This window comes from Macrotis lagotis, chromosome 4 (assembly GCF_037893015.1).
Source record: "Macrotis lagotis isolate mMagLag1 chromosome 4, bilby.v1.9.chrom.fasta, whole genome shotgun sequence".
Lineage (NCBI taxonomy): Eukaryota > Metazoa > Chordata > Mammalia > Peramelemorphia > Peramelidae > Macrotis > Macrotis lagotis.
The window spans coordinates 79,504,764-79,528,770 of record NC_133661.1 but is presented as its reverse complement, the minus strand read 5'-3'; the positions used below and the strand labels follow the sequence as shown (position 1 = coordinate 79,528,770).

At 38.4% G+C, this 24,007-nt stretch overlaps 1 protein-coding gene across 2 annotated transcripts in view; it reads left to right on the top strand.

Annotated features, from left to right (window-relative positions):
• ENTPD1 (ectonucleoside triphosphate diphosphohydrolase 1) overlaps positions 1–24,007 on the top strand; it is a 111,081-nt gene that overhangs the window by 61,307 nt on the left and 25,767 nt on the right. For both annotated transcript variants that reach the window (XM_074233267.1, XM_074233266.1), the window contains exons 2-6: positions 2,183–2,310; positions 13,341–13,458; positions 19,208–19,358; positions 21,158–21,317; positions 22,179–22,418. In XM_074233267.1, coding sequence (XP_074089368.1) covers positions 2,183–2,310; positions 13,341–13,458; positions 19,208–19,358; positions 21,158–21,317; positions 22,179–22,418 — 797 coding nt within the window. The remainder of the gene's footprint in view (positions 1–2,182; positions 2,311–13,340; positions 13,459–19,207; positions 19,359–21,157; positions 21,318–22,178; positions 22,419–24,007) is intronic.

Genomic DNA, 24,007 nt, shown 5'->3' with positions numbered 1-24,007 from the left:
GTTTTTTTTTTGCAATGAACTTTTGCAGTGATATGGAAGGGGGGAGGTGAGGGGGAATGAGGGAACCTTCACTCTCATCAGAGGTGGCTTAGAAAGGAAACAGCATACACACTCAATAGGGTTTAGAATATCTGGAGTAAGGAGGAGAGAAGGGGGACAGGGGGAAGAGGTGGGATGTGGGTGATGGAGGAGAGGGTAGATTATGGGAGAAAATAGTCATAACCTACTATCTTTTTTATTTTTTGCAAGGTGCTGGGATTGAGTGGCCTGTCTGGGACCATAGGGCTGGGTACTTGCTGGGTCTCTGGGGTAGTATGTGGACTTGGAGGGCCTCTTGGCCCCAGGGCTGGTGCTTTGTCCACTGTGCCACTCGGCTGCCTTACAGCACGTTTTGGAAGAGGGATAGGGTGAAGGGAGAGAGAGAGGATATAGTATATGGTAGTGGGAAGGAATGGATGGAGGGAGTTACAGTCAGCAGCGGCAACTGGGGAAAGGATGGAGTTGGCTTTTGTGATGGACTTATGATGAAGAATGTGATCCACCTGAGACAGAGCTAATGGTGAAACTCATTTTTTTCTCTTTCTTTTACTTTATTTCTCATGATGTTCTATATTTTTGTGGGGAAGGGGTATTATGTTTGCTTTTTTTTTTTAGTTTTTGCAAGGCAAATGGGGTTAAGTGGCTTGCCCAAGGCCACACAACTAGGTAATTATTAAGTGTCTGAGACCGGATTTGAACCCAGGTACTCCTGACTCCAAGGCCGGTGCTTTATCCACTACGCCACCTAGACGCCCCTTATGTTTGCTTTTAAGAATATTTTTGCAATGTATAAAGAAATGTGGAGTTTGAACAGAGACCTTTTAAGATATGATTTCTCTTTCATCACATTCAACTTCGATCAATGTATACCGTGGAAACAATGTAAAGACTAGGACTGCCTTCAGTGTGTGGGGGGGAGCAAGATTGGGGGAAAGGTTGTAGAATTCAAAATAAATAAATAAACAAACAAAAAAATAAATAAATGATGAATGATGGCTATCTATGAAATTTAAGAGAAGCCTAGATGCAGACTTCCTCTTCATACTGAGTACATCCTCTCTGAGAAATGTATGGGAGGAAAAATTGAGAAGAGAAACATAGCATAATAATAACCATTGATATTTATATAAATAATTGCTTTAAAGTTTGCAAAATGCTTTAATGGGCATCATCCCTTTAAAGCCTAACAATAACTATGGGAGCTTGTTGCTACAGGTATTATTAATTACATTTTATAGATCAAGAAACTGAAGCTAAGAGAGTGGAGTGATTTGTGCATGGTTATACAGCTAGTTTTAGAAGCAGGATTCAGACCCAGGTCTTCTTGACTTCCAGACCAGAAATTTGCCTACAGTGGATCATATTTTTTTGTCCCTTGAACCCCTTTCTCTAAAAACAACAAACTGAATTGTGAACCCTCAGGATAATTTAATATACTATTTTAATTTTTTTTAGATTTTTTTATTATTTACTAAAACTATAATGATGATTTTTTCCATCTCCAAAATGTTCCAAATCAAAATGTATGTTACAATTATGAAATATAATAATTTATGCTCCCCATAATTATGAAAATCTATCATTTTTCAAACATGCACATGCTTTTGTCAGAGAAGAAAAAGTGATTTGTAACATAATGGCAATTATTTATTGTTTAAGACTCCATTAAAATTTTTTTAGCACAAACCTCTTGGACTATCAATTCAAACCTCTAAGGAGTCTATTCAGGAACTGCTACATTGTTCTAGTCAGTCAATAAACATTTATTAATCATATGACTTCAAGGCTAAAAAGATTCATATTATCTGTGTTCTATATGGATGGGGAGAGTGCTCCTGTTGTTGCTATCACAGGTCTGTTGTAGGATATCTGGCTTTGTATTGCAATTGTTTCATATGTTTAAATTTTCTTATCAGTGGATTGCAAGTTAATCATGGGAAGAAATTAGCTTTTATACTTAGATGTCTTCCACTTCTCCAAACTTAGTACATTTTGGGGCACATGGTAGGTGCTCAGAAAATACTTGCTGACTAAACAGTGGTAGGATCTGTCTTTTTTCTTTCTGTATATTCCCAGGTGCCTGAACTATAGAAGAAGCTTAATAAATGCTTATTGGTTGACTATCTTTTGCTTTTGATTACAGGTACTAAACCAAAGAGATATGGCTCTAGGAATATCCTGGTCATCCTTGGATTCTTATTTTTCTTGGCTGTGATTGCTTTAATCACAGTGGGTGTAACCCAGAACAAACCACTACCAGAAAATGTTAAGGTAAGTCAAAGAATTTATGACAATCTGAAGAGTAAATAAGACTGCTCTGACTTTCCAGTTCTCTTTGTGTCCCACTAAGCCTCTAATAGTCAGAGGTGTACTAGTAAATGTTTAACAACCAGATGTAAGACTTCACCTTTAAGTTTAATCTGCATTAACATCTTCCATATTCCTTTCTTAAGTCTAGATAAACTCCAAATTAATAAATCAAGCTTTGATTTGTGGCTGATGATTTCACTGAAAATTTAACACTCAATTTTCTGAGTTTCTTTGAGTTGATTTCAGGACATACCTACCAGTAGTTTACCAAATTATGGAATTTTAAAACCAGAGGGAGAGAAAATGCTTTTTGATTTAAAAAATTAAATGAAAAAGAAGAGATATAAGTACTATAGATTTTCAATTTCCATCTCAGACCTTAACATTCTCTAGAAATGCATTTGATTTTGTTTTCATTCATTCCCACATAATTGATTGGTTCTTGTCCTTCATTATCAAAAAAAGACCAAAATGACATCTCTATGTTTGAGACAAATTACAATATGTTCGACTGTGGCTGCTCAGACCAATACAAGCTTGGAATGCTCTACCACAGATTAGGCACAAGCAGTCCATGTGATCACCTGGGGTGCTTATTCTAAACTTAAGTATGTCATGTTTCCTTTGAACTTTTTCCATTCTGCCTTCCTCATAGACTGCAGCACCCTCACTGATGAAGGCACTCTATGCCAGGAAGGCCTGTGCCAGCATCTCTCATGCTGTACAATTGATTTTAAAGTTCTTCAATGAAACCTTCAGGGTGTCTCAGTATCACTTCTTCTGACCCCCTTGCAAACCCTTGTCCTGTGTGAGTTCTCCATAAAATAGTCTTTTTGAAAAATGTACTTTTGGTATTGTAACAAGTCCAACTCAAATGCTGGAATGCTAGGAAGTTTAACTTAAGAAATGACCTTAGTGTCTGGCATCTTCTCCTGCCAGGTGACCTTCAGAATCTTCCTAAGACAATTTATTTATTTTTTATTTTTTTATTGTTAGGTTTTTGCAAGGCAATGAGGTTAAGTGGCTTGCCTAAGGCCACACAGCTAGGTAATTATTAAGTGTCTGAGGTTGGATTTGAACTCAGGTACTCCTGACTCCAGGGCTGGTGCTCTATCCACTGAGACACCTCGCTGCCCGCCCCCAAGACAATTTAAGTAGAAGTGATTCAGTTTGCTGATATGATACTGATAGACTGTCCAAATTTCACAGGTATATAGCAATGAAGTCAGCACAACAGCTCTGTAGACCTTCAATTTGGTAGTCAGTCTAATACTTCTTCTCTCCCACACTTTCTACTGAGCCAGCTCTGGCAATGCATGTGTCAACTTCATTGTCAATGTGTGCCTCTTTGGAAAGGACACTGCCAAGGTAAGTAAACTTGTCCACAATACTCAAAACTTCTTCAGTTTCTGTAATCGATGGTTCCACATATGGATGTTGTGGTGCTGACATCATAATGGAGCACCTGTGTTTTCTTGGTGTTAATTGTTAAATAAAAATAGCACAAGCAGTAGAGTATTGATCTATACTTTGTAGCATCTTGCTTCAGAGGCTGCATTGAGTGCAAAAAGAAGATCATGCACCAACACTCACTCTACTTTGATCTTGGCTTATAACCTCTTCAATTTGAAGAATTTGTCATCACTTCAGAAGCTGACCTGGAGGCCATATTCATCCTCAAATGAATAGTTAAAAACATCAAGCTAAAAAGCATGGGAGTACACATCCTTGTTTTAATCCATTGGTGACCAGAAAATCTTAAGAGCCTCATCCACTATCCAGAACCTGGGTATGCCTGCCACCATAAGATTGATATATAATACTAGTGAACTTCTCCAAGAAACCAAATTCTGATATAATTTTCCATAAACCCTCACTACTGATGGCATCAAAGGCCTTGGTCAAATCTATAAATGCTGTAAACAGACCTCTGTTCTGTTCCTGGCATTTTTCCATGAGTTGTTGGGCAGCAGGAACCATATCAACTGTTCCTTGACCCTTTCTGAGGCCACACTGGCTCGCAGGGAGGTGACCATCTTCCAGGTGAAGGAGCAGCCTAATGAGAAGGACTCTGGCAAGAATCTTACCAGCAATGACTAAAAGAGAAATACCCCTGTGATTGCATAGGACGATCTGTTCCCTTTACCTTTTTAGAGATGGATTCTTGAGGGATAACCTCTTCATGCCATATATAACCTGGAAAATTTCAGTCAGCTCTTGTATGAGCAATGGACCCCCCACCACCACCTTTTAAATCTCAACTGGAATAGAATCAGCACCAGATGCTTTTCCATTCAAAAAGAGCCTAATGGCATTCAAAACCTCTTCTTCAGTTTGAACTTCAGCTAGGGACTGATTGACTTTCAACTTGAACAAAAGTGTCAGTGGCTTCTGCATTGATTGATGAAAGTCTATTAAGAAAACTATCGAAGTGTTCAGCCCATCTCTCTAGGATCATGTTTATATCATTAATCAATGAGGATCCATCAGCTCTGAGTAGCTGAAATGCATCATAGGTCTTTGACCCATAAATAGCCTTCAGGGCATCATAAAATAACTTTGATTTTTACTATCCACATAAAACTGAATTTCATCTGCCCTCTTACTGAGCCCAAAATCCTGCATTTCTCTAAGCTTTTCTTGCACTTTACTTTTTTTTTTTTAGTTTTTGCAAGCCAATGGGGCTAAGTGGCTTGCCCAAGGCCACACAACTAGGTAATTATTAAGTGTCTGAGGCTGGATTTGAACTCAGGTCCTCCTGACTCCAGGGCTGGTGCCCTATCCACTACACCACCTAGCCACCCCCATGTACTTTACTTTTGATGGAATTAAATGCTGCCTTCTTAGAAACGGTTGAACTATCTTGCCAGTAAACCCTGTGAAGTTCTTGTTTTTCATTTAGCAGTTTCTGTATTTCCCCATCAATCATTTTCATCAAACCAGTCTTGATGTTTGCTAGTGTTTTCATGCAGATAAGCAAATGCAGTGCTGGATACTAAATTTCTGAAAGTTGCCCACTCTTTTTCTGCTCCACCTTTGCCAACGGTGTGTTGACTCCATTTTCCCTTCAAGTTAACAACGAGCAGTTCCTGCTCAGAAAGATACTCTAATCTTTTTTTTAGATTTTTTTTGCAAGGCTATGGGGTTAAGTGATTTGCCCAAGGTCACACAGCTAGGTAATTATTAAGTGTCTAAGGCTGAATTTGAACTCAGGTTCTCCTGACTCCAGGGCCAGTGCTCTATCTACTGCACTGCCTAGCTGCCCCCACTCTAATCTCTTGACATTAATTCTTCTAGTAGTCATTTTGTCTTGGGGTTACCACTTCAGTTGCATGTGAATATTTAGTTTGGAGAGGATCAGGCTAGCACTCTGTACCACACATAGCCCTTGTCATTCTTATATCCTGTCTGTCTCTTCTTCTTACAATCACATAGTCTATTAGATGCCAATATTTGCTACAAGGGCACCTCCAGGAAGTTTTATTGCATTTGGTAAATGGAAGACAAGAGTTTGTGATGAGAAGGTCATGAGATGCAAAAGTCTAAAAAAGTAGGTAATCATTGGTGTTGCTGTTTCCACTCCATTCTCTGCCATGTCTGATAATCTCAGCCTACTCTAGCATTAAAGTCACCCAGAATTACAAACTTATCCTGTTTTGGTGCATTGAACATAAGGGTTTCTAGATCTTCATAAAATTTTTCTTTGACTTCATCAGTGTTCATCCTGGTGGAAGCATAGGCCTAGATGATGGTGGCATGGTGTTTTTCTGGAAGTGGCAATATCATTGTCATGAGCCTGTTGTTTACTCCTTTTGGTAGACATTCAAGCCCATTGACTACATTAGTTTTGCTTGCAAACCTACCCTTCACTGTTATCACTCCAGAAAAACGTGTATCCAACTCTGACTTCAGGCCTTCATTTGCCAGCCTTGTTTCACTCAGGGCTGCAATTTGGATATGATACCTGCTGAGTTCTCTTGCAACAAGAGCTTTCATTTTTCCAGTCTATTGGATCTTATGTTGTCTATGAGTGTATACACATTCCATGCTCTGATGGTGAGTGGAATCTTCTTTGAAGAAGTTTTTGTAGATTTTTTGTGTCTCAACTGCACAGTGGGATCCCCATGGTAATCAGGCCAGGATTGGGTAAACAGACAATTTTTAGAGCACCTTTTCTAGCCCCTTCCTCTCATCAGGAGGTGAGCCATTCTCAGGGGCTTCCAAATATCTCTGCTGTTCTCATTGGGGAAACAACTCTATGGCCTGGGCTACCTGTATGCAGGGTTGTGACTACAGCCCCCAGTGCATCTGCACCTGCTGCTTCATCACTTTCCTGTTGCCACAGGCCTTTGAGGAATGGTTGTGAGTAATGTCTTTTGATGCATGCAAAAATCGGATTTAAGTGAAGTAGAGTTCCATGAAGTCATCAGCCTCACTCTCTCCCAAAATCATCAAGATCCAATGTGGCAAGATAGAGTCAAGACAACTGGTGATGGCCTTAGATGCAACAGATGACCTTGATGTCTTTGATGTCTAATCAAGTTCTAAGTACTCTACAACACTTGCTTTAGCTGCCTTCATGACCATTAGAATTCAGAAGTGTTCTCATCTACCCATTCCACCAGTGGAAGATGCTTGGGGTAGATACCCCCGAAAACTCATTGATGAGTTTGAGATTCCTTTGGCTACCCTCAACCTGGTTTAGCTTGCCTCCTGCAGCATTTTACCAGGTGTGGCCAATGTGCATGCTATAGCTTCTTGGAGCCACAGATGACTTAGGTGGACATCAAAGGTCAAAAGCAGTCCTGAAAAGGACTCAGAAGCACACACAACCAAGATACTAGTCTTCCTTAAACACACCCTACACCCTTTCCCACACAGAAAAGCAGAAATGTATAGCAGTTTATGGATCTGAACTTTTGTTAGAGCTCTGTCACATCTGGGATATATTCTACAGAAACACAGTATTGTGACATTGTCTTCAACTTTTAAGCAAGAGACCTCAGTAGAGTGCCAACAACCATCATCTTCTGTCTATCCACTCTGGGAAATACGACGGTATTTTGGCTGTAGTCAGTCTTATTTTGTGTGGCTAAAAGTTTCCTTTCAGTATGTTTGAGAACACTCTTCATGAGAAAGCTTTAAGTCTGTTTTATTGAACCAATGGTGTAACCCTTTTCTTTGCCTTTGGGTCAGTGTCTTCCATCTTGGGATTTTCTTTTTCTTGGCTTCTATTCTCCCTAAAAATGATTCCTTTTCTCTCTTAATCCAAAGTGAGAAGAAGTATGTATCTCTTAAGATCTTTTATAGTCTCGAAGAGAGAGACCAACCCGGACTTGAACTAGATGGAACTGGTGATAATGTCAGTTAGGAAGAGAAGTTTAGCACATATACAGCAGGCTACTGTAAATGCCATTCATATCCTCATTTCTTGGATCCTAGTTAAGTTGGAGAGGCAGTAGGTTATAGTGGACAAAGCACTGGACTTGGAGTCAGAGAAAACAGTGGTTCCTATTCTCCTTTAGTCTGACCAATTTTGTGACCCTAAGCTAGGCCTATAGTTTCTTCATCTGTAAACTAGGAAAAATAATTCATTTTCAGAGTTATTGTGAGGATCAAAACAGAACTTCCCTCATAATATCTTTTTTTTAGGTTTTTGCAAGGCAAACAGGGTTAAGTGGCTTGCCCAAGGCCACACAGCTAGGTAATTATTAAGTGTCTGAGACCAGATTTGAACCCAGGTACTCCTGACTCCAGGGCCGGTGCTTTATCCACTATGCCACCTAGCCACCCCTGCCCTCATAATATCTTAATATGAACTAGTGTATTTATTCTAACTGTCCTTTACTCCAACTGGAAACTCTCTGTTTCCATATCTCTTTCACAAAGCTTCTTAGTCTCAGGTGCATTTGGAAAAGGTCTGTTTTAAAATCTTCTTAGCCTTGTCCTTCCTGAATGCCAAACCTTTTCTGGAACATTTATAAAGACCTATACAGAATAGCTAATAGAAAAGAATTCCCCCTTTACTTTCAGGCATGCAGTTTCCAGCCACGATACCTTTACTAGGGGGCTGTTAGTTTTGACTTCTCTGTATTTGAGTTCCCTTCTCCCCTTCTGGACTGCTTTGTCCAGTCACTGTTACAAACAGAACTCTGCTATGAACATTTCACTAGAGACAATCCTTCTGTTGGCATTCTCTGAGACATGCATCTGGTGTTGAATGTTCATGGAATTTCCCAAGAGTTCCATTTCAAAAAAAATGGATCAAAGGATTGTCCTCAGATGAGAAAGATTTTGTGGTTTAATGTCTTTATGGGACGTTTGGAAAGATCAGTTCTGATTTCATCATCCAGATTTTTTAACAGTTCTATATATTTTTTAAAACAGTGTTTCAAAATGTTTTCTAGTTAAGAATAACGAAAATCTTGGTCCTGTCTTTCAGGGGAATGCACTATCACTTTATAAAAAAGATTCCTTCCCATCTTTCTAAACTAAACATTTAACAGGCCAGATCAGTGTTACCCTGAGGATAGAAAAAAGATTTGTTTACAGAGCACTAAAGTAACATTTAAAAAGACTGATTGCTTATAAACCATTAGAATTTCTGAGACTGGCTAGGAATGAGGATTAAAGGAACAGGTGCTTTTAAAAGAGTTTAAAAATTGCTTTTAAAAAAGACTTTAAACCTCAGAAAAAATGCATCTAGGGAAAGTAAGGAAAGTTGCTTTTGTTATTTTTCATGTTATTCCACAAGAGGTAAGGATAACCTTAGAAGATCTGTCTCAGGTTTAGAATCATCAAATGTTGAAGTTCAGAGACTTTAAATATCTACTGGATTGTAGGCTCCCTGAGAGCAGAGGCTAGTCTAAACTTATAATTTTTGCCTTCCTTAATCCTCCCCAGCATTGTGCTGTTTACACTAGATATTTAATAAATATTTATTGAGTCTATATAGTTCAGTCCTCTTTTATAGATAAGGATACTGAGGCCTAGTTAGGTAAAATGAGTTGTTCACAGTTACACAGTGACACCTCTTTACTCTGACTCCAGTGTTTTTTCTACTATGCTACTTACCTCTCATCATAAGCCCAATATATGAAAATATACATTATGACTCAGAATAAGGGCAGAATCTATATTCTAGGAGAAAAGTATCTATTCCTTCCTCTTGGGTTTCTCTAATATCTCATCTTAGAGATCAGGGTTCACCACCATTTATTCCAATCTCTTTTGCCAAGGCTTCTTCTTGCTCTGGTTTCTCTTTGGAGTTATAAGAACGGGTCTGGTTCTCTCTACTAAATTGTTCTTCACTAATGTCTTAAATCTATCTGTCACACTTCTGGAAATAGTGTAAATAAAGTGAATTTTCCCTCATTTTGGGGTCTTTCTTGTATACCTTTTATTGTTGGAGTGGTGATGGTGGTAGTGGTGGTATGGGCATGCCTACTTCTTTAGAAGAGTCCATTTGGACTCTGAAGGGCCATGTGAAGTCTTGGTTTCTTGGATTTAGGAGGTTGAAACATGTGAACTATGAGAAGGCTATTTGACATTGATCTATGTCATTTATGTGCAGGATTCTTTGAATCAGTTTTGGAACAATACTGCCAGTGCTATTATGATGGTGTATTAGAGGGTGAGAAATAACTAACTTCTTATAACAATATTCCATATACTGTTTTCTTGTTATAACCCTTATGTTGGAGGCTTTCTCTTTACATGGGTAGCCTGGATATATTTTGGAACCTTTAGTTTCTTCTTTCTGGCTATTCCCACACAAATGGAACTTTGGAGCATGGCTATCTGATAGTTCTCAAACAGTTGTCATAAGTTCACTCATTTAACTTATTACCAGGTGGTAACTAATGAGAATATTAATGTATGCTACTCTGTCAAAAAATGTCCATCAATTCCCCATAAAAGCATCCAGGATCACAAGGCATTAAACAAAGAATGTATTTTTCCCAATTTTTTTTAACATTTTTATTTAAATTCTGAGTTCCAAATTCTATCTTTCCCTCTTTCCCCTCCTCCCTCCATCCTCCCTGATATGGTAAACAATCAAATATGGGTTATACATGTACAATTATATAAAACATTTCCATATTAATCATTTTGTACAAGAAGACAAATAAAAGAAAAAAACGAAAGTACAAATATTACACTTCTGTCTGTATTCAATCAGTATCAGTTCTCCAGAGGTTGAAAGTATGTTTTTGGGTTTTTTTTAGTTTTTGCAAGTCAATGGGGTTAAATGGCTTGCCCAAGGCCACACAGCTAGGTAATCATTAAGTGTCTGAGGTCACATTTGAACTCAGGTCCTCCTGACTCCAGGGCCCGTGCTCTATCCACTGGGCTATCTAGCCACCCCTTGTCATTTCTTATAGCCCAATAACAGTCCATTACAATCATATTCCCTAGTTTATTTAGCCATTCTCCATTATTGGGTATCCCTTTGGATTCCAATTCTTAGACACCACAAAAAAAAAGCAGTTATAAATAATTGTGTTCAAGTAGCTCATTTTCTCTTTTTTTTGTATGTCAGGGAATAGATTTTAATTGCATAGTAAAGCACATGGAAAAGTTTTACACTCAAGGTCTTAGACAGTAAAGAAAACTCCCTTTCCTTCTGGTAGACCTCTTCCTCCCTGGAGACTTATAAAATTCTCTCAATTAATAGTACTATAAAGGTTAATTCCCCCACTCCAAGAGGAAAGAACTTGGAATCACCAGGGAGTTAAATAAACTAGAGGACCTCAACTTGCCTAGTCTTTGAGAATTAAAGTATTACTTTTGAGGAGGGTCTGGGAGGGGAAATGGAACCTGATCCTTCACAAGGAGAAAGAATTTAGAATTCCCAAAAGAGCCAAGAGACCTCTTATTTGAAATCCAACTCCTTAACAATGTATTTTCCAGAGACTTTTAGTACTTGGAGGAAGAGCCAAGGACTCCTTGGTGTCCATAGGAGAAAGGGGAAGAATCATTTTGCATCTATTAGTCTATGTTTTCCTTGTGCTCTGAGAGCTCCTTTGGGGAGCTTAATGTGACCTACCCCAGTTCTTGGCATGCTTTGTATATGATGAGTTCATACTTCAGGGTCAGTAAAGCCTGTTTCAGATTCAGACTTTCTAAGATCACTTTCCTCACATCCTGGAGAATATTGAGAAAGAACTAAAGCCTGATAGTGAGATTTGAGAAACCCAACACTGTCTCATCCTCTCTCTCCTCCTCTCTCTTTTCTATATTGCTTTTTAACATTTTCTCTGTCTGCTTCTCCTCTCCTTTGCTTGTCCTTTATTTCCCATTTGTCCTTCTTTCCCTTCATCCATATTTATCTCTATCCCTTCTCCAATTTAGTCTTTTCCTTTCTCCTTACTTTTAAGTGTTCATAATGTGGGGTTTTTGGGGGGAAGGGGTTTTTTGAACCAGACCTATGATTTTATTGATATCAGGAACTTCCAATGAGGAAATTTCCTCTGATAGTGCCGATAGCAAAGATTCTGCTATGTTTAGTCTCAGAAAGTCACCCTTGGAAAATGGAATTGTTGTTCCCAAAGTCCTATTCCAATGTCTCATCATGTTATAGACTGCCTGTGGGACCTATAAAGTTCTATCAAGGAACTGCAAGCTCTAGCTGGGTTTATCAGAGCACTGAAAAGAAGAAATAGGTCTGATGACATATAATATGTCTATTGTGTGAAGGTCAGGCTAGCTCAGTCCAAAGATACCACAGAGACATTTGGCTACCAGTAACAAATTTCTTTTACCACAGTAACTCATAAAATCCATCTGCTAAGGAAAAGAGGGGCTGGGATCTGCATTGATGGAGCAAAGAGCTGACGAAATCATGTATCTTTGAAGCATATTATTGGAACTGAAATTCAGTTTAATATATCTGTTGTATTTATTGAATAAATTTTCATATTCCTAGTAAATTAAAAATCAAGTGATTTCTTTCTCTCTTTTTCAAAATAAAAACAACTTATTTAAAACAAATTAAATCATTTTAATTTTTTTATTCTGAAAGAAACAGCATGATATACCCTTTGATCCAGCAATCCCAAAGAGATCATAAAAAAGGGGAAAAGACCCACATGAACAAAAATATTTATAACAGCTTTCTTTTTGTAGTGGCAAAGAATTGGAAATTGAGGGGATGTCCATCAATTGGGGAATGGTTGAACAAATTGTGGTATGCAAATGTAGAAGTCATGAGCAGTTGGACTTCAGCCAAGTCTGAAAAGACTTACATGAACTCATGTTGAATGAAGTAAGCAGAACCAGGAGAACATTGTACATAGTAAGAGCAACATTGTGAGATGATCAACTATGATGGACTTAGCTCTTCTCAGCAGTTCAGTGATCTATGACAATTCTGAGACTTGTAATGAAAAATGCCATCCACATCCAGAAAAGAAAACTATGAAATCTGGATGCAGATTAAACATACAATTTTCACTTTTTAAAAATTGTTTTATGTTTTTTCCTTTCTCGTGGTTTTCCCCTTTAATTCTGATTCTTCTTTCACAACATTATACTAATATGAAATATTTTCAGTATGAGTATACATATAGTTTATATTAGATTATTCCTTCTCATGGGGAGAAGGAAGAGAAAGAAGGAAGTGTAGAAAGATGTGGAACTCAAAAGCTTATAAGAAGATGAACATCAAAAACTATCTTTATATGTAATTATAAAAAATTAAATTAAAATTTAAAAATAGTGCTTTGAACCATTATTATTACTTTTGGAAGTTTCCAGAAGAAAGAAGGTTCCCCATTCTTACCCTAACATATTACATAGATCAACATGCTTGCCAGCATGTTATCTGAAGCAGATTCAAATGCCAGAGATACTGGAGAGCCATTACCTCCTTTGTCTAAAATACACATTTTTCAAAACTGTTGACAGCTTGTGAACAGTGTGCTCTGCCATGATCTAACTGGTTAGGAGGTATTTGTGACTAATTAGTTCCTGGCTTATTTTGTCCTCAGTATGGGATCGTGCTGGATGCAGGCTCTTCTCACACCAATATGTACATCTACAACTGGCCAGCAGAAAAAGAGAATGACACTGGAGTAGTACAACAAGTGGAAGTATGCTATGTCCAAGGTAAGGTGTGGAAAGGAGAGAGAGACTAGAAAGGAAATGGGTAATATGTGAAATCCTTACTGTAGAGCAACATGCATTAAGAAGTGATCCTTCTAGTGAACTCTGAAGGGAATTTGTTGATATTACCTTGTAGGCACTGTTATAATTAATATGAATTCAATGCAGTCTAGTAAATTTGCATGAAGTGTCTGTTATGGCACTATGGTTGGTCCTGGGGATACAAGAATAAAAATCAGCCCCTCCAGGAAGTTGTGTTCTACTTACAGATATGATGTATATGAGGAGTGTGGTGCAGTTGGTAGAAGGTTGAACCTGAATCAGAAAGACTAGAATTCAAATCCTATCTTTGTTTGATTTATCCTGATTAAAGGATCTTAGGCAAGTAATGACCTCCTGGTATTCCAGGAGGTGATTTAAGATGATAATCAAAAGGCCTTGAAGTCTCTACAGGTTCATATTTCCTGCCAATGGTCAAACACAAAATGTAAACACACAAGTAAATACAAAGCAATTTAATGGAGTCATCACCAACAACTGGGGGGAGATGGGGAAGCCCTCATGGAGGAGGTGCTCCTAGACTCAATCTTAAAGGAGTGGTAGAGATAAGAAAAGAGGGCATTCCAAGGGAGGAATTTCTATAAATGCACAAAGGTGGGATATGATGAATTGTTGGACTTGGAGAAAAATTAGTGGTTCATTTTGCCTGTAATGCCAGGTTTGAGGGAGTAATGAGGAAAAAAAGACTGGAAAAAATCAAAAATAGGTTTGAAGCCAGGTTTTGAAAGGCCTTAGAAGCAGAGGAGTTTCTACTTCAGCTTTGAGTCAACAGGGAGTCACTGGAACAGGGGAGTGGCCCAGTTCAACTGTGTTTCAGGAATATTATTTGGACAGCTGTATGGAGGATGGATTAGAGAAGGAAGAAACTGGAAGCAGAGAGACCAATCAGGAGGCTTCTCTATTCATCCATGCAAGGGGTTATAAGAACCTGTGTTAAGTATAAATGGAAAGAAATAGATGATCATGAAAGATGAAGAGGGAGAATCAAAAGGACTTGAAAACTTTTTGGTATGGAGGATGACAAAAGAAAAGAGACAAGTGCTGGCCTTGGAGGTGAGAAGATCTGAGTTCAAATCCTACATCAAAAACACTTATTAAGGGTGTGATTGAGCAAGGTATTAAACCTTTCTCAGCTTCAGGTTCTTCATCTGTAAAATGGTGACAATAATGGCATCTAATTCACAGGGTTTGTTGTAAGTATCAAATGAGTTTTATCATTTTTGACAACACAGCAAACTTTCAAGGCATATGAATCTAGCTATTGTAATTGTTATGAATTGGAAGATGGTTGTTCTCTTAATGCAAATAGGAAAAATTATAAGAGACTGGAGTTTGTAACAGGAGAGATGACTTTAGCCATGGTGAGTGTGAGATATCAGTGGAACATTAGGGTGGAGGTAGAAGCATTTGGCAATATGGGACTAGAGTTGGACATATTAATTCAAGATTTATAGGTATAGATATGATCACTGAACCTTTGGGGATGGATAAGCTCAGTAAGGGAGAAAATATAGACAGAAAGGAGGGCACAGGATGGAGACATGTATGACTGAATCCTCATGTTAAAGAGAGAGGAGATGAATAGTGATTCATCCAAGCAGACTGAGAAAGGACAATCGGACAGGAAACTAGAGAAACAAGAAAGGGCAGTCATGAAGCCAAGGGAAGAGAGAGTATCTAGGAAGAGGATATGGCTAATAGCAGTAACAATAACTCACATTTATGGAGTGTGTTAAAGGTCATCTCATTTGAACTTCACAGCTAACCTCTGAGGTAGGGGTTATACATATCCCCATTTTACAGGTGAAGAAATCAGAGCTGAAAGGGCTTAAGTGACTTGACCAGCAGTCACACAATTCTCTTTAGGCAAAATTTAAGCTCAGGTTTCCTGACTCTAACTACAACATTTTATCTATTATCCTGTGGGTGATTCATAGAATAAGAAGATGTAGAAAGATCAAGGAGGAGGAGAGAGAAAAGACTAAAAACTTTAGCAGCTGACGTCATTTGTTATCTTTAAGAATTTTAGTGGGAGAAGGAAGATAAAATCTAGAGCTGCACCATTTCTTCCCATTTATCCTCCAGCTATAACATGGTAGCTCAAAGCCTAGAGACAGGACATGGGGCCCAAAAGGGACAAGTCAAAGAAAGGGGGTTCATTTCACTTTGTCTGTCTCTTATTGTAGCACTACCAGAGAGAACAGAAAAAGTGGATAAACATTAAAGGTTACATACTTTGAAAAAGGGAGGGGCGGCTAAGGTGGTGTAGTGGATAAAGCACTGGCCCTGGAGTCAGGAGTAGCTGGGTTCAAATCCGGTCTCAGACACTTTATAATTACCTAGCTGTGTGGCCTTGGGCAAGCCACTTAACCCCATTTGCCTTGCAAAAAATCTAAAAAAACAAAAACAAAAAGAGAGAACAAATCACTAGAAGTTGCCAGAGTAACTTCCAGATAAAACATGATTCCCATATCCCATGTATCCAGAGCTCCTGATCCAAGCTGGAGGACAAGGGTAGGAGCTAGCTTAGTTTAGGAATTTTGGTTCCAATGGATCTAAATAATACAGTGATCAGTTTAGGGGATCCTTGATATGATTAATAGATCCATAGTCTTTCTTTTCCTTTTCTTTTCAGTAACTTCTATATGCTCTGTAAATCATGTAGTCTGTTTAATGTTTTCCCTGTAATTAGTCAATCCTTGCTAAATATCCCCTTCTGCCTTGGGCTTGTTAAAGGGAGAGAATATCTACACAGATCTGTGTAGGGATGGAGAAAAACTAGATTTTAATTGCATGGTGAACCAATGCCTATGATTATGAAGAATAGTAAATAAATATCAGTAAAAGAATAAATAGTAAAGCTACAGGAATGGAAATCAGGAATCTTAGTTCATTTCCCATTTCAGCTTGGAAATAGCTCTATCTCATTCCAACAAGTGATAACATGTAATAGGAAAAGAGTCAAGAGGTATTGGAGGGCCAGGGAAGAGGTAGAATGGAATTTACAAAACACATTCTATGCCAGATTCCTTTAGTTGGATCCAGCCCTTAAGCACACCAATACATGTGCTTACAAAGGATTTGGACATGTTGTCCAGAGTCTCTCCCTAATATATACACAGTGTGAAAAAAGTTAATTAATTTTTGCACCAATAATTTCAATAGAATTTATGCTGTGCAAATCTTCAGAAATATTAAAAAAAACAGCAACAGATTTTTCCTCCATCCTGGTGTGAAAGGGTCTCTTGAAACTGACCCAAAATGAGCTTTCTAATATATTATTGATGAAACTATAAGTCACTATAAACATTTTGGAGAGGAACATGGAAGCATCTAAAGTCACTTAACAGAATTTTTTGTCCAAGTGATTCTATTGCTAGTACTTTAGAGGATCACGGACTTTTGATTGGAAGTGATCTTAAAGGCTACCTAGTTCAACTGCCTCATTAGCCATTTAAGGCTTAGAAATATAAAGTGACTTGCCCAGTACAAAGTGGAAGGAAGAAGCAGAGCTAGGATTTGAAGCCAGGTCAATTGAGTGCACATTCATTTCTCTTCCCACTAATTCCTAACTGTTGAGTTAAAGAATTTTGAACTTCAGAAGAGCTAAAGCAGATTGTGTGTCTGCACCAAGATAACTAATATGTTGATTCCCCCAGGAGTAGAGGGCCACTACACTTCCTGAAGATCGGCTAATCGAAACAAAAAAGGGGGGAAGGAAGGGGGTCAACCAACCCAGGTTGAAAACATGAAGTAGGTTGAAAATTGTCAGTCAGAACTAGGATGGAGCCTATGGGTGGCTATTTTTCTTCCACCCTGGGCAAAATGGGGAGATCAAGTCTCCAAATGAATAAATACCTGTATACATGTAGTATAAATGAAGGAAAACAAAAGTCAAAGCAAAATGGCAGAATTTCATACAGACTTAGAAGGGACAAAAAACTAATACATTTCTTGTTAATTCATTAATTCATATAATTCATTTGCTTCTGCTTTTTTAAATGCTAAGGGCTCTTACATAAGAATTTATTTCTTCATATTATATGTTCATTTATTTTTGCTAATGGTTGTTTAGAACAAATTTTAAAAAATAAACAAAAAGAAAACTTGCTGAATGAGAACTTTCTGGGGGGGTAACATTAATGGGTTGAGACCTTGTTAACTAGGAAGCTGTTACATTTCTATAGGCTGATTTCTAGAGATATAAGTCAGTGTAGACCTATTGTTTAGTATAGGAAAAAGGTAATATAATGAAAGTTTAAAGATCTGGGTTCTAGTTAGATTTCTATAATTGACTCAGGTAATTTTGAGCAAGAGTACTTCCCTCTTCCCTAGGTCTTAATTTCTTCTTCTGTAAAATAAGGGGTTAAAACTACATAAATTTATTTTACTTCACATACTGGCCCTTAGTAAGCACTTAATAGATGTTTATTGATTAATTAATTATTATAGTTCTCATTACCTTAAATTTGACCCATTTTACATTCTTCCTTTCCCCATGCTTCCTGAAGTATTTGGGCCAACATCCTAAGATCATGGGACACACACTGAGGCTTCATATTGTACAAGGGCATCCCATCTCATGCTCACCTAGATTTATATTTATGAATATGGATTATAATGATTTTTTTATATTTATGAGCTTTCCATCTCCCACCTGTATGCCTTGGCACAGGCATTCTATGGCTAGAATATTATTCCTTTTGATTTTTGCATCTTGGAACCCTTAGTTCCCTTCAAGGTTCAGCTCAAGTGTTACTTCCTTTAAGAGAGTTTCTAACAGGGGTGGCTAGGTGGTGCAGTAGATAGAGCACTGACCCTGGAGTCAGGAGTACTTGAGTTCAAAATCCAGCCTCAGACACTTAATAATTACCTATCTGTGTGGCCTTTGGCAAACCACTTAACCCCATTGCCTTGGAAAAAAAACCTTAAAAAAAAAAGTTCCTAGGACATGTAGAACTCCAAAAAGTTGAGGTAATCTATCCATTCTCTAGTCCTCTACATTTTTTAAAAATAAAATGTTACTGATATCTATTGTTTTATATTGTATAAATTTTTCCATTACTTTCTCTTTGCCCCTCCCTGAGAGGCACACCTTATAACAAAGAATATTTTTAAAAAGAAAAAGAAAAGCTAAAATAATCAGTAAAACCAGTTAAAACCTCAAATACAATCTGAAAATATTACAAAACTTTAGTTGTTCTATCTCTACAATGGAGTGAGGGAGGGGGTTAAAGAGAATTCATTTTGATCCAAAGTTGGAGAACAAATGTTTATGGAGAGGTAACATAGTGTTGTAAAAATATCAGTGAAGATCTGGGTTCTAGTTCTCACTTTAAAGAATAGACATAGGGTGGGGGTGGCTAGGTGGCACAGTGGAGTCAGTAGTACCTGAGTTCAAATCCTGCCTCAGACATTTAATAATTATCTAGCTGTGTGGCCTTCAGCAAACCACTTAACCCCATTGCCTTGCAAAAAAACAAAACAAAACAAACAAACCTAAAAAAAAAAAAAAAAAGAATAGACATAAGGAACCAGAGGTTTGCAAACAAAAATAAACCTCTGGGAGGTCTGGGGAAAGGTATGGGTTGCAAGTCCAGTTTTTTTTCCTGTGATGTCTCATAATGTAATATGTGAACCTTTTAAACTGATTGTTAGAATTCTTCATTTATGTTATACTCAATATCTCCAGGTTCTGGCATCTCAGGTTTGGCCCATAAAATAGAAGATATAAACTCTTACCTAAACAAATGCATGGACAGAGCTCAGGAAGTGATTCCCAAGGAGCAGCACCGACAGACCCCTGTTTATCTTGGAGCCACGGCTGGCATGAGGTTGCTCAGGTATAGCAGCACCTAGGAGCCTATGATAAGATTAGGCTTTGGGGTTTAAGACAATGTCTCCTTAGTAGTAAAGTCCTCCATCTTGCAAAAGTCCAAGGACAAGTACAAGGATTTCCAATCAAGATTTATTGAATAGATTCACTGGACCTCAGAACTTAAAGTGAATTCAGAGCCCATTTAATTGAGACACAATTGAGAATTTCCTCTATAATATTCCCAGTGAGCAGAGACATAACTAACTTGTGACCATTGAGACTCTGCACCAGAGTGAGAAATTTAGAGGCTGCAAAAAATTGAATCTTATACTTCTTTAGAAACTGGTGAAGGGAGTGAAAGCTCAAATGCCAGCTGAGTAGGGAAGAGGTTCTCCTATGATGCTAGGATAAAATACAACCACTATTTGTCATTTCAAGCTCTTCACAATCTAGCTCCAGTCTCTCTTTCAGGCTGATCCCACCTTATTCCTCCTCATACACTCTGTGATCCAGTGAAACTACATGTGCCTATTCCTAAGAAATGACAATTCCTCTCTTTCCCATATGCCTTCTTAGTACCCAGGCTGCCCTCATATCAAGAATGCTTCTCCTCATTTCAGCCTCTTAGAAACCCAGATCCCTTCAAGGCTCAGCTCCAGCACCTTCTCCTTCAAGAAGCCTTTTTAAATCCCCCAGGTTGATGGCATCCTCCTACTCAAAAAAATCACTTTTTATTTATTTTGCAAATATTCTATATTTGTTATATCTTTGAACATGTAATCTTTCTGTAGAATGTAAGCTCCTTGAGGGCAGGGACTGTCTTATTTTTGTGTGATTGTTGACACAGGTGATTGTTGATTGATAGGGTAACTAATTTGACTTATGGACTCCTTGTGATCCTGTCACATCTTGAATCATAGAGTTGTATTAAAGATACATTTGGTATCACTTGATTCAACTGATGCTACTTCTGCCAACAAGTGGTCATCCAGTCTTTGATGAGTCTCCTGAGTCAAATCCCTTTTTCCTTTTGGAAAGCTATCATTGTTAAAAGTTGTTCTTCTTAACAAACTGAAATTTGATTTTCTCAAATTTCTACCCACTGCTCCTAAATCTGTCCTCAGGGATAAAGTAAATCTTTTCTCCAAGCTAGGCACCCCCCAGTTCTTTTGATCATTCTTTATATGGCATGAACTCAAGTCTCTTCACCATCCTGGTGAAAAAAAAACCCATTTATTAAGTACCTTTTATATATCAGGCATTATGCTAGGTGCTGGAAATACAATTTTAAAAAGTGAGACAAGCCCTGCCCTCAAGGATCTTATATTCCACAAGATTACTGTTGTTTGTCCTTTATTCTCAAAGAAGACCAATGATATCAGGTAGGTGATGCCTCGACTTGCAAGTGACTTGGATTTAAATGAGGCAGAGTTGTGTAAAGTCACCAGTCTCATTCTCTTCTCAAGTTATAGATCAGGATTGAAGGAATATGTATTAATAGGCAAATCAATACAAAACAAACATAAAGAGAACAAGGATAGACACAAATAAACACTTAATACTGATTTGTTGACTAAGAGTATCAAAATGACATCACTTTGTTACAGAGTAGGAAGTGGCTAATAAGATTCTTGTTGACTGATTGACAAGGAAGAATATTTTGAAGGTGTCCCTTAAACTGTTATCATTCCTTTCTAAGGCAGACTGAGGTTGTTCAAGAATAGGAATTCTGGTCATAATTTTACCCTAGTGAGGGGTGGATGAGGGAGGTTGGGATCCCAGGATTAGAAGCTAACAGAACTCTTCTTTGTGTTGGGGGTACAGGATGGAGAGCAGCGACCTGGCAGACAAAGTCCTGGAGACTTTTCAAAAGGTCTTCCCTTCTTACCCGTTTGATTTCCAAGGGGCCAGGATCATCACTGGCCAGGAAGAAGGTGCCTATGGCTGGATTACCATTAACTACTTGTTAGGGAAATTCAACCAGGTAATATAGATTCTCTAGGATGTATGGGAGTGACTGCCTGGACTCCAGCACAGTTTGTGTCCAGGGAAGTACATCTGCCAGTGTCACAAGCAGCTCCAGTTTCACTGCTAAAAATGCGTGATTGTATTGGCATCCTTGACCCCAATTTAAGGCCCCTCCCCACCCAGTAATGCTAGCTTAATAAATGCTCGTTGATTGATATGTAAATATGGGTCTGAGATTTCAGTGTGGAATCTTTCTCAAAGAACTAGAGCATAAATGGGGAACTAGAGATATCTACCCTTTTTGACAAAATTACTCTTTGAGTGCTTAGCATCCTGTTTAAGGCTCTACCAGAATCCTCTTCTGATGCTTCACAGTGGTGTAGCAGGGACTTGGGTTGCTCCAAGGGGAGGCTGGTAGAAGATGCTAGAAAATTGCAAAGGCTCCATATATAGGCATGGCAAAGGACTCCTGTCTGAGGATCAGTCCTCCTTGCAAAAGGACTATCATCTGAGGACCAGTCTAGACAAATTCAAGGAGGATTATCAGGAGGGGGTCAAGGAAAAATGAAGTTTTGGGGCTATAACATCTCTCCCAGACCCGCTACTGAGGCACAAAGGAGTTGCAAGCTGTTTCATTGGAGAGAGAAACCCCATTGATAAAACCACAGATCTCTGTGGATTGGAAAATCTCTGGGCTTGTGACCCAAATGTTTACTGGGAACTCTTCTTTTCTGACCATTTATTTTGGCATGGACTCCATTCCTCCTCCAAGGGATGGTCTTCTGTACCTGAGTCTAGGAAGGGGTGTGTCACAGGACATAGGCATAGAGATGTCCAGTCCTACCTATAGTAGCATAACAAGTTTTGTTTCTTTTAGAGGTTCAGCTGGCTCAATCTTCTGCCCAAAAAAGAAAGTCTCCAAGAAACCTTTGGAGCCTTGGACCTTGGAGGAGCCTCGACACAAATAACTTTTGTGCCCCTCAATGAGCAGATTGAGTCCCCAGACAACTCCCTGCACTTCCGTCTCTATGGCAAGAACTACGATGTGTATACACACAGTTTCCTGTGTTATGGGAAGGATCAAGCTCTCCGGCTAAAAGTGGTCAGCAACATTCAGGCAAGTCTAACTGATTCCAGATCCTGCCTCCCCCACATCTGTAAGCATGACCTCACATCCTGTTTTCTCTGCTTCACACATTATTATGATTGAGGTGGGGCTCAGCAGTATTCCCCCCTTTCCCCAAAGACACACAATTTTTGGCAGTTCATCTGACAAAATTTGGTGGACCCTAATTCTGTTGTTTATTCCCAACATCCCCTCCTTGTATACCTCCCACATCCAACATATTTCTTTAGTATATATCAAAGATTTAGAGTTGAAAAGCTCTATCCTCATCATTTTACAGATGAGGAAATTAAGGTCCAGCAATGTGAAGTAGGAGGCTTTTTGATGGCTCTGTTGGATAGACAATGAGTCTGGAATCAGGAAGACCTGAGTTCAAAGCCAGCCTCAGACACTTACTAGTTGTATGACCCTGGGCAAGTCACTTAATCCTTTGTGCCTCTGTTTCCTCATCTTTAAAATGAGCTGAAGAAGGAAATGGCAAACCATTTCAGTATCTTTGCAAAGAAAACACATAAACAGGATTACAGAGTGTCAGACACAACTGAAAATTACTGAACAGCAGCAACAAAAAGTCCTTAGGAGCATAACTGATTTTGGGACCCAGGTATTAAAACTCCAAAAGTCAAATGCTTTCCTTTGTATCATGGGACAAAAGCCTTGGGGAATTTTAGATAAAACTGCCATAAACCTTTATCCTTAAAGTGATTTAGGTCAAGCTTGAATGGGTCCAAAATATTGCTGGAACTATTGTCAATCTGGTTGTCTAGATAGTTCAAGAATGGTATTTGTTAACTTTTGTCCCATATCACATACTAACTCCATAAACTACTACTGACATTTTTTCCAAATTCCCAGAGAAATTATCTCTTTATCTTTGATCCTTCTACTGTGCCTTATTATATTTTTGACACAGTTCTTCTTTTTTTGTTTGTTTTTTGCAAGGCAGTGGAGTTAAGTGACTTGCCCCAGGTCACATAGCTTGATAATTATTAAGTGTCTGAGGCCCATTCTGAACTCAGGTCCTCCTGACTCCAGGGCTGGTGCTTTATCCATTGCATCACCTAGCTGCCCCTGACACATCTCTTAAGATGCTCTCATTTAAAAAACAAAACAAAACTTTAATATCATTTTGAAGTATGACCTTATGACCTTGATGGCTTTTAAGGTCCCTCACAACCCAAATAGAATTCTCTCTTATGACAAAAGAGAAAGTTAAGGAAAACAAGCTGACATATTGATGAAGACTAATATTATATGCCTCATTCCATACCTGTAGTCAACCACCTCTCTCCCAAGAGAAGTAAACATGTCCTCTGAAGTAAAACATTGGTTAATGCATTGAGTTGAGTCATGGTGTCTTTAGGATTGTTTTCCTTCATATTATTATTATAGTTACTGTTTTGCATATTATTCCCTTAGTTCTGCTTACTTTGTTCTGCAACAGTTCATCTCCTTCCCAAGTTTTTTGAATTCTTCATTATTATTGTTGATCATGTCCTACTCTTTTCATGACCCCATGGACCACAACATGTCAATGATATACATAGGGTTTTCTTGACAAAGGTATTAGAATGGCTTGC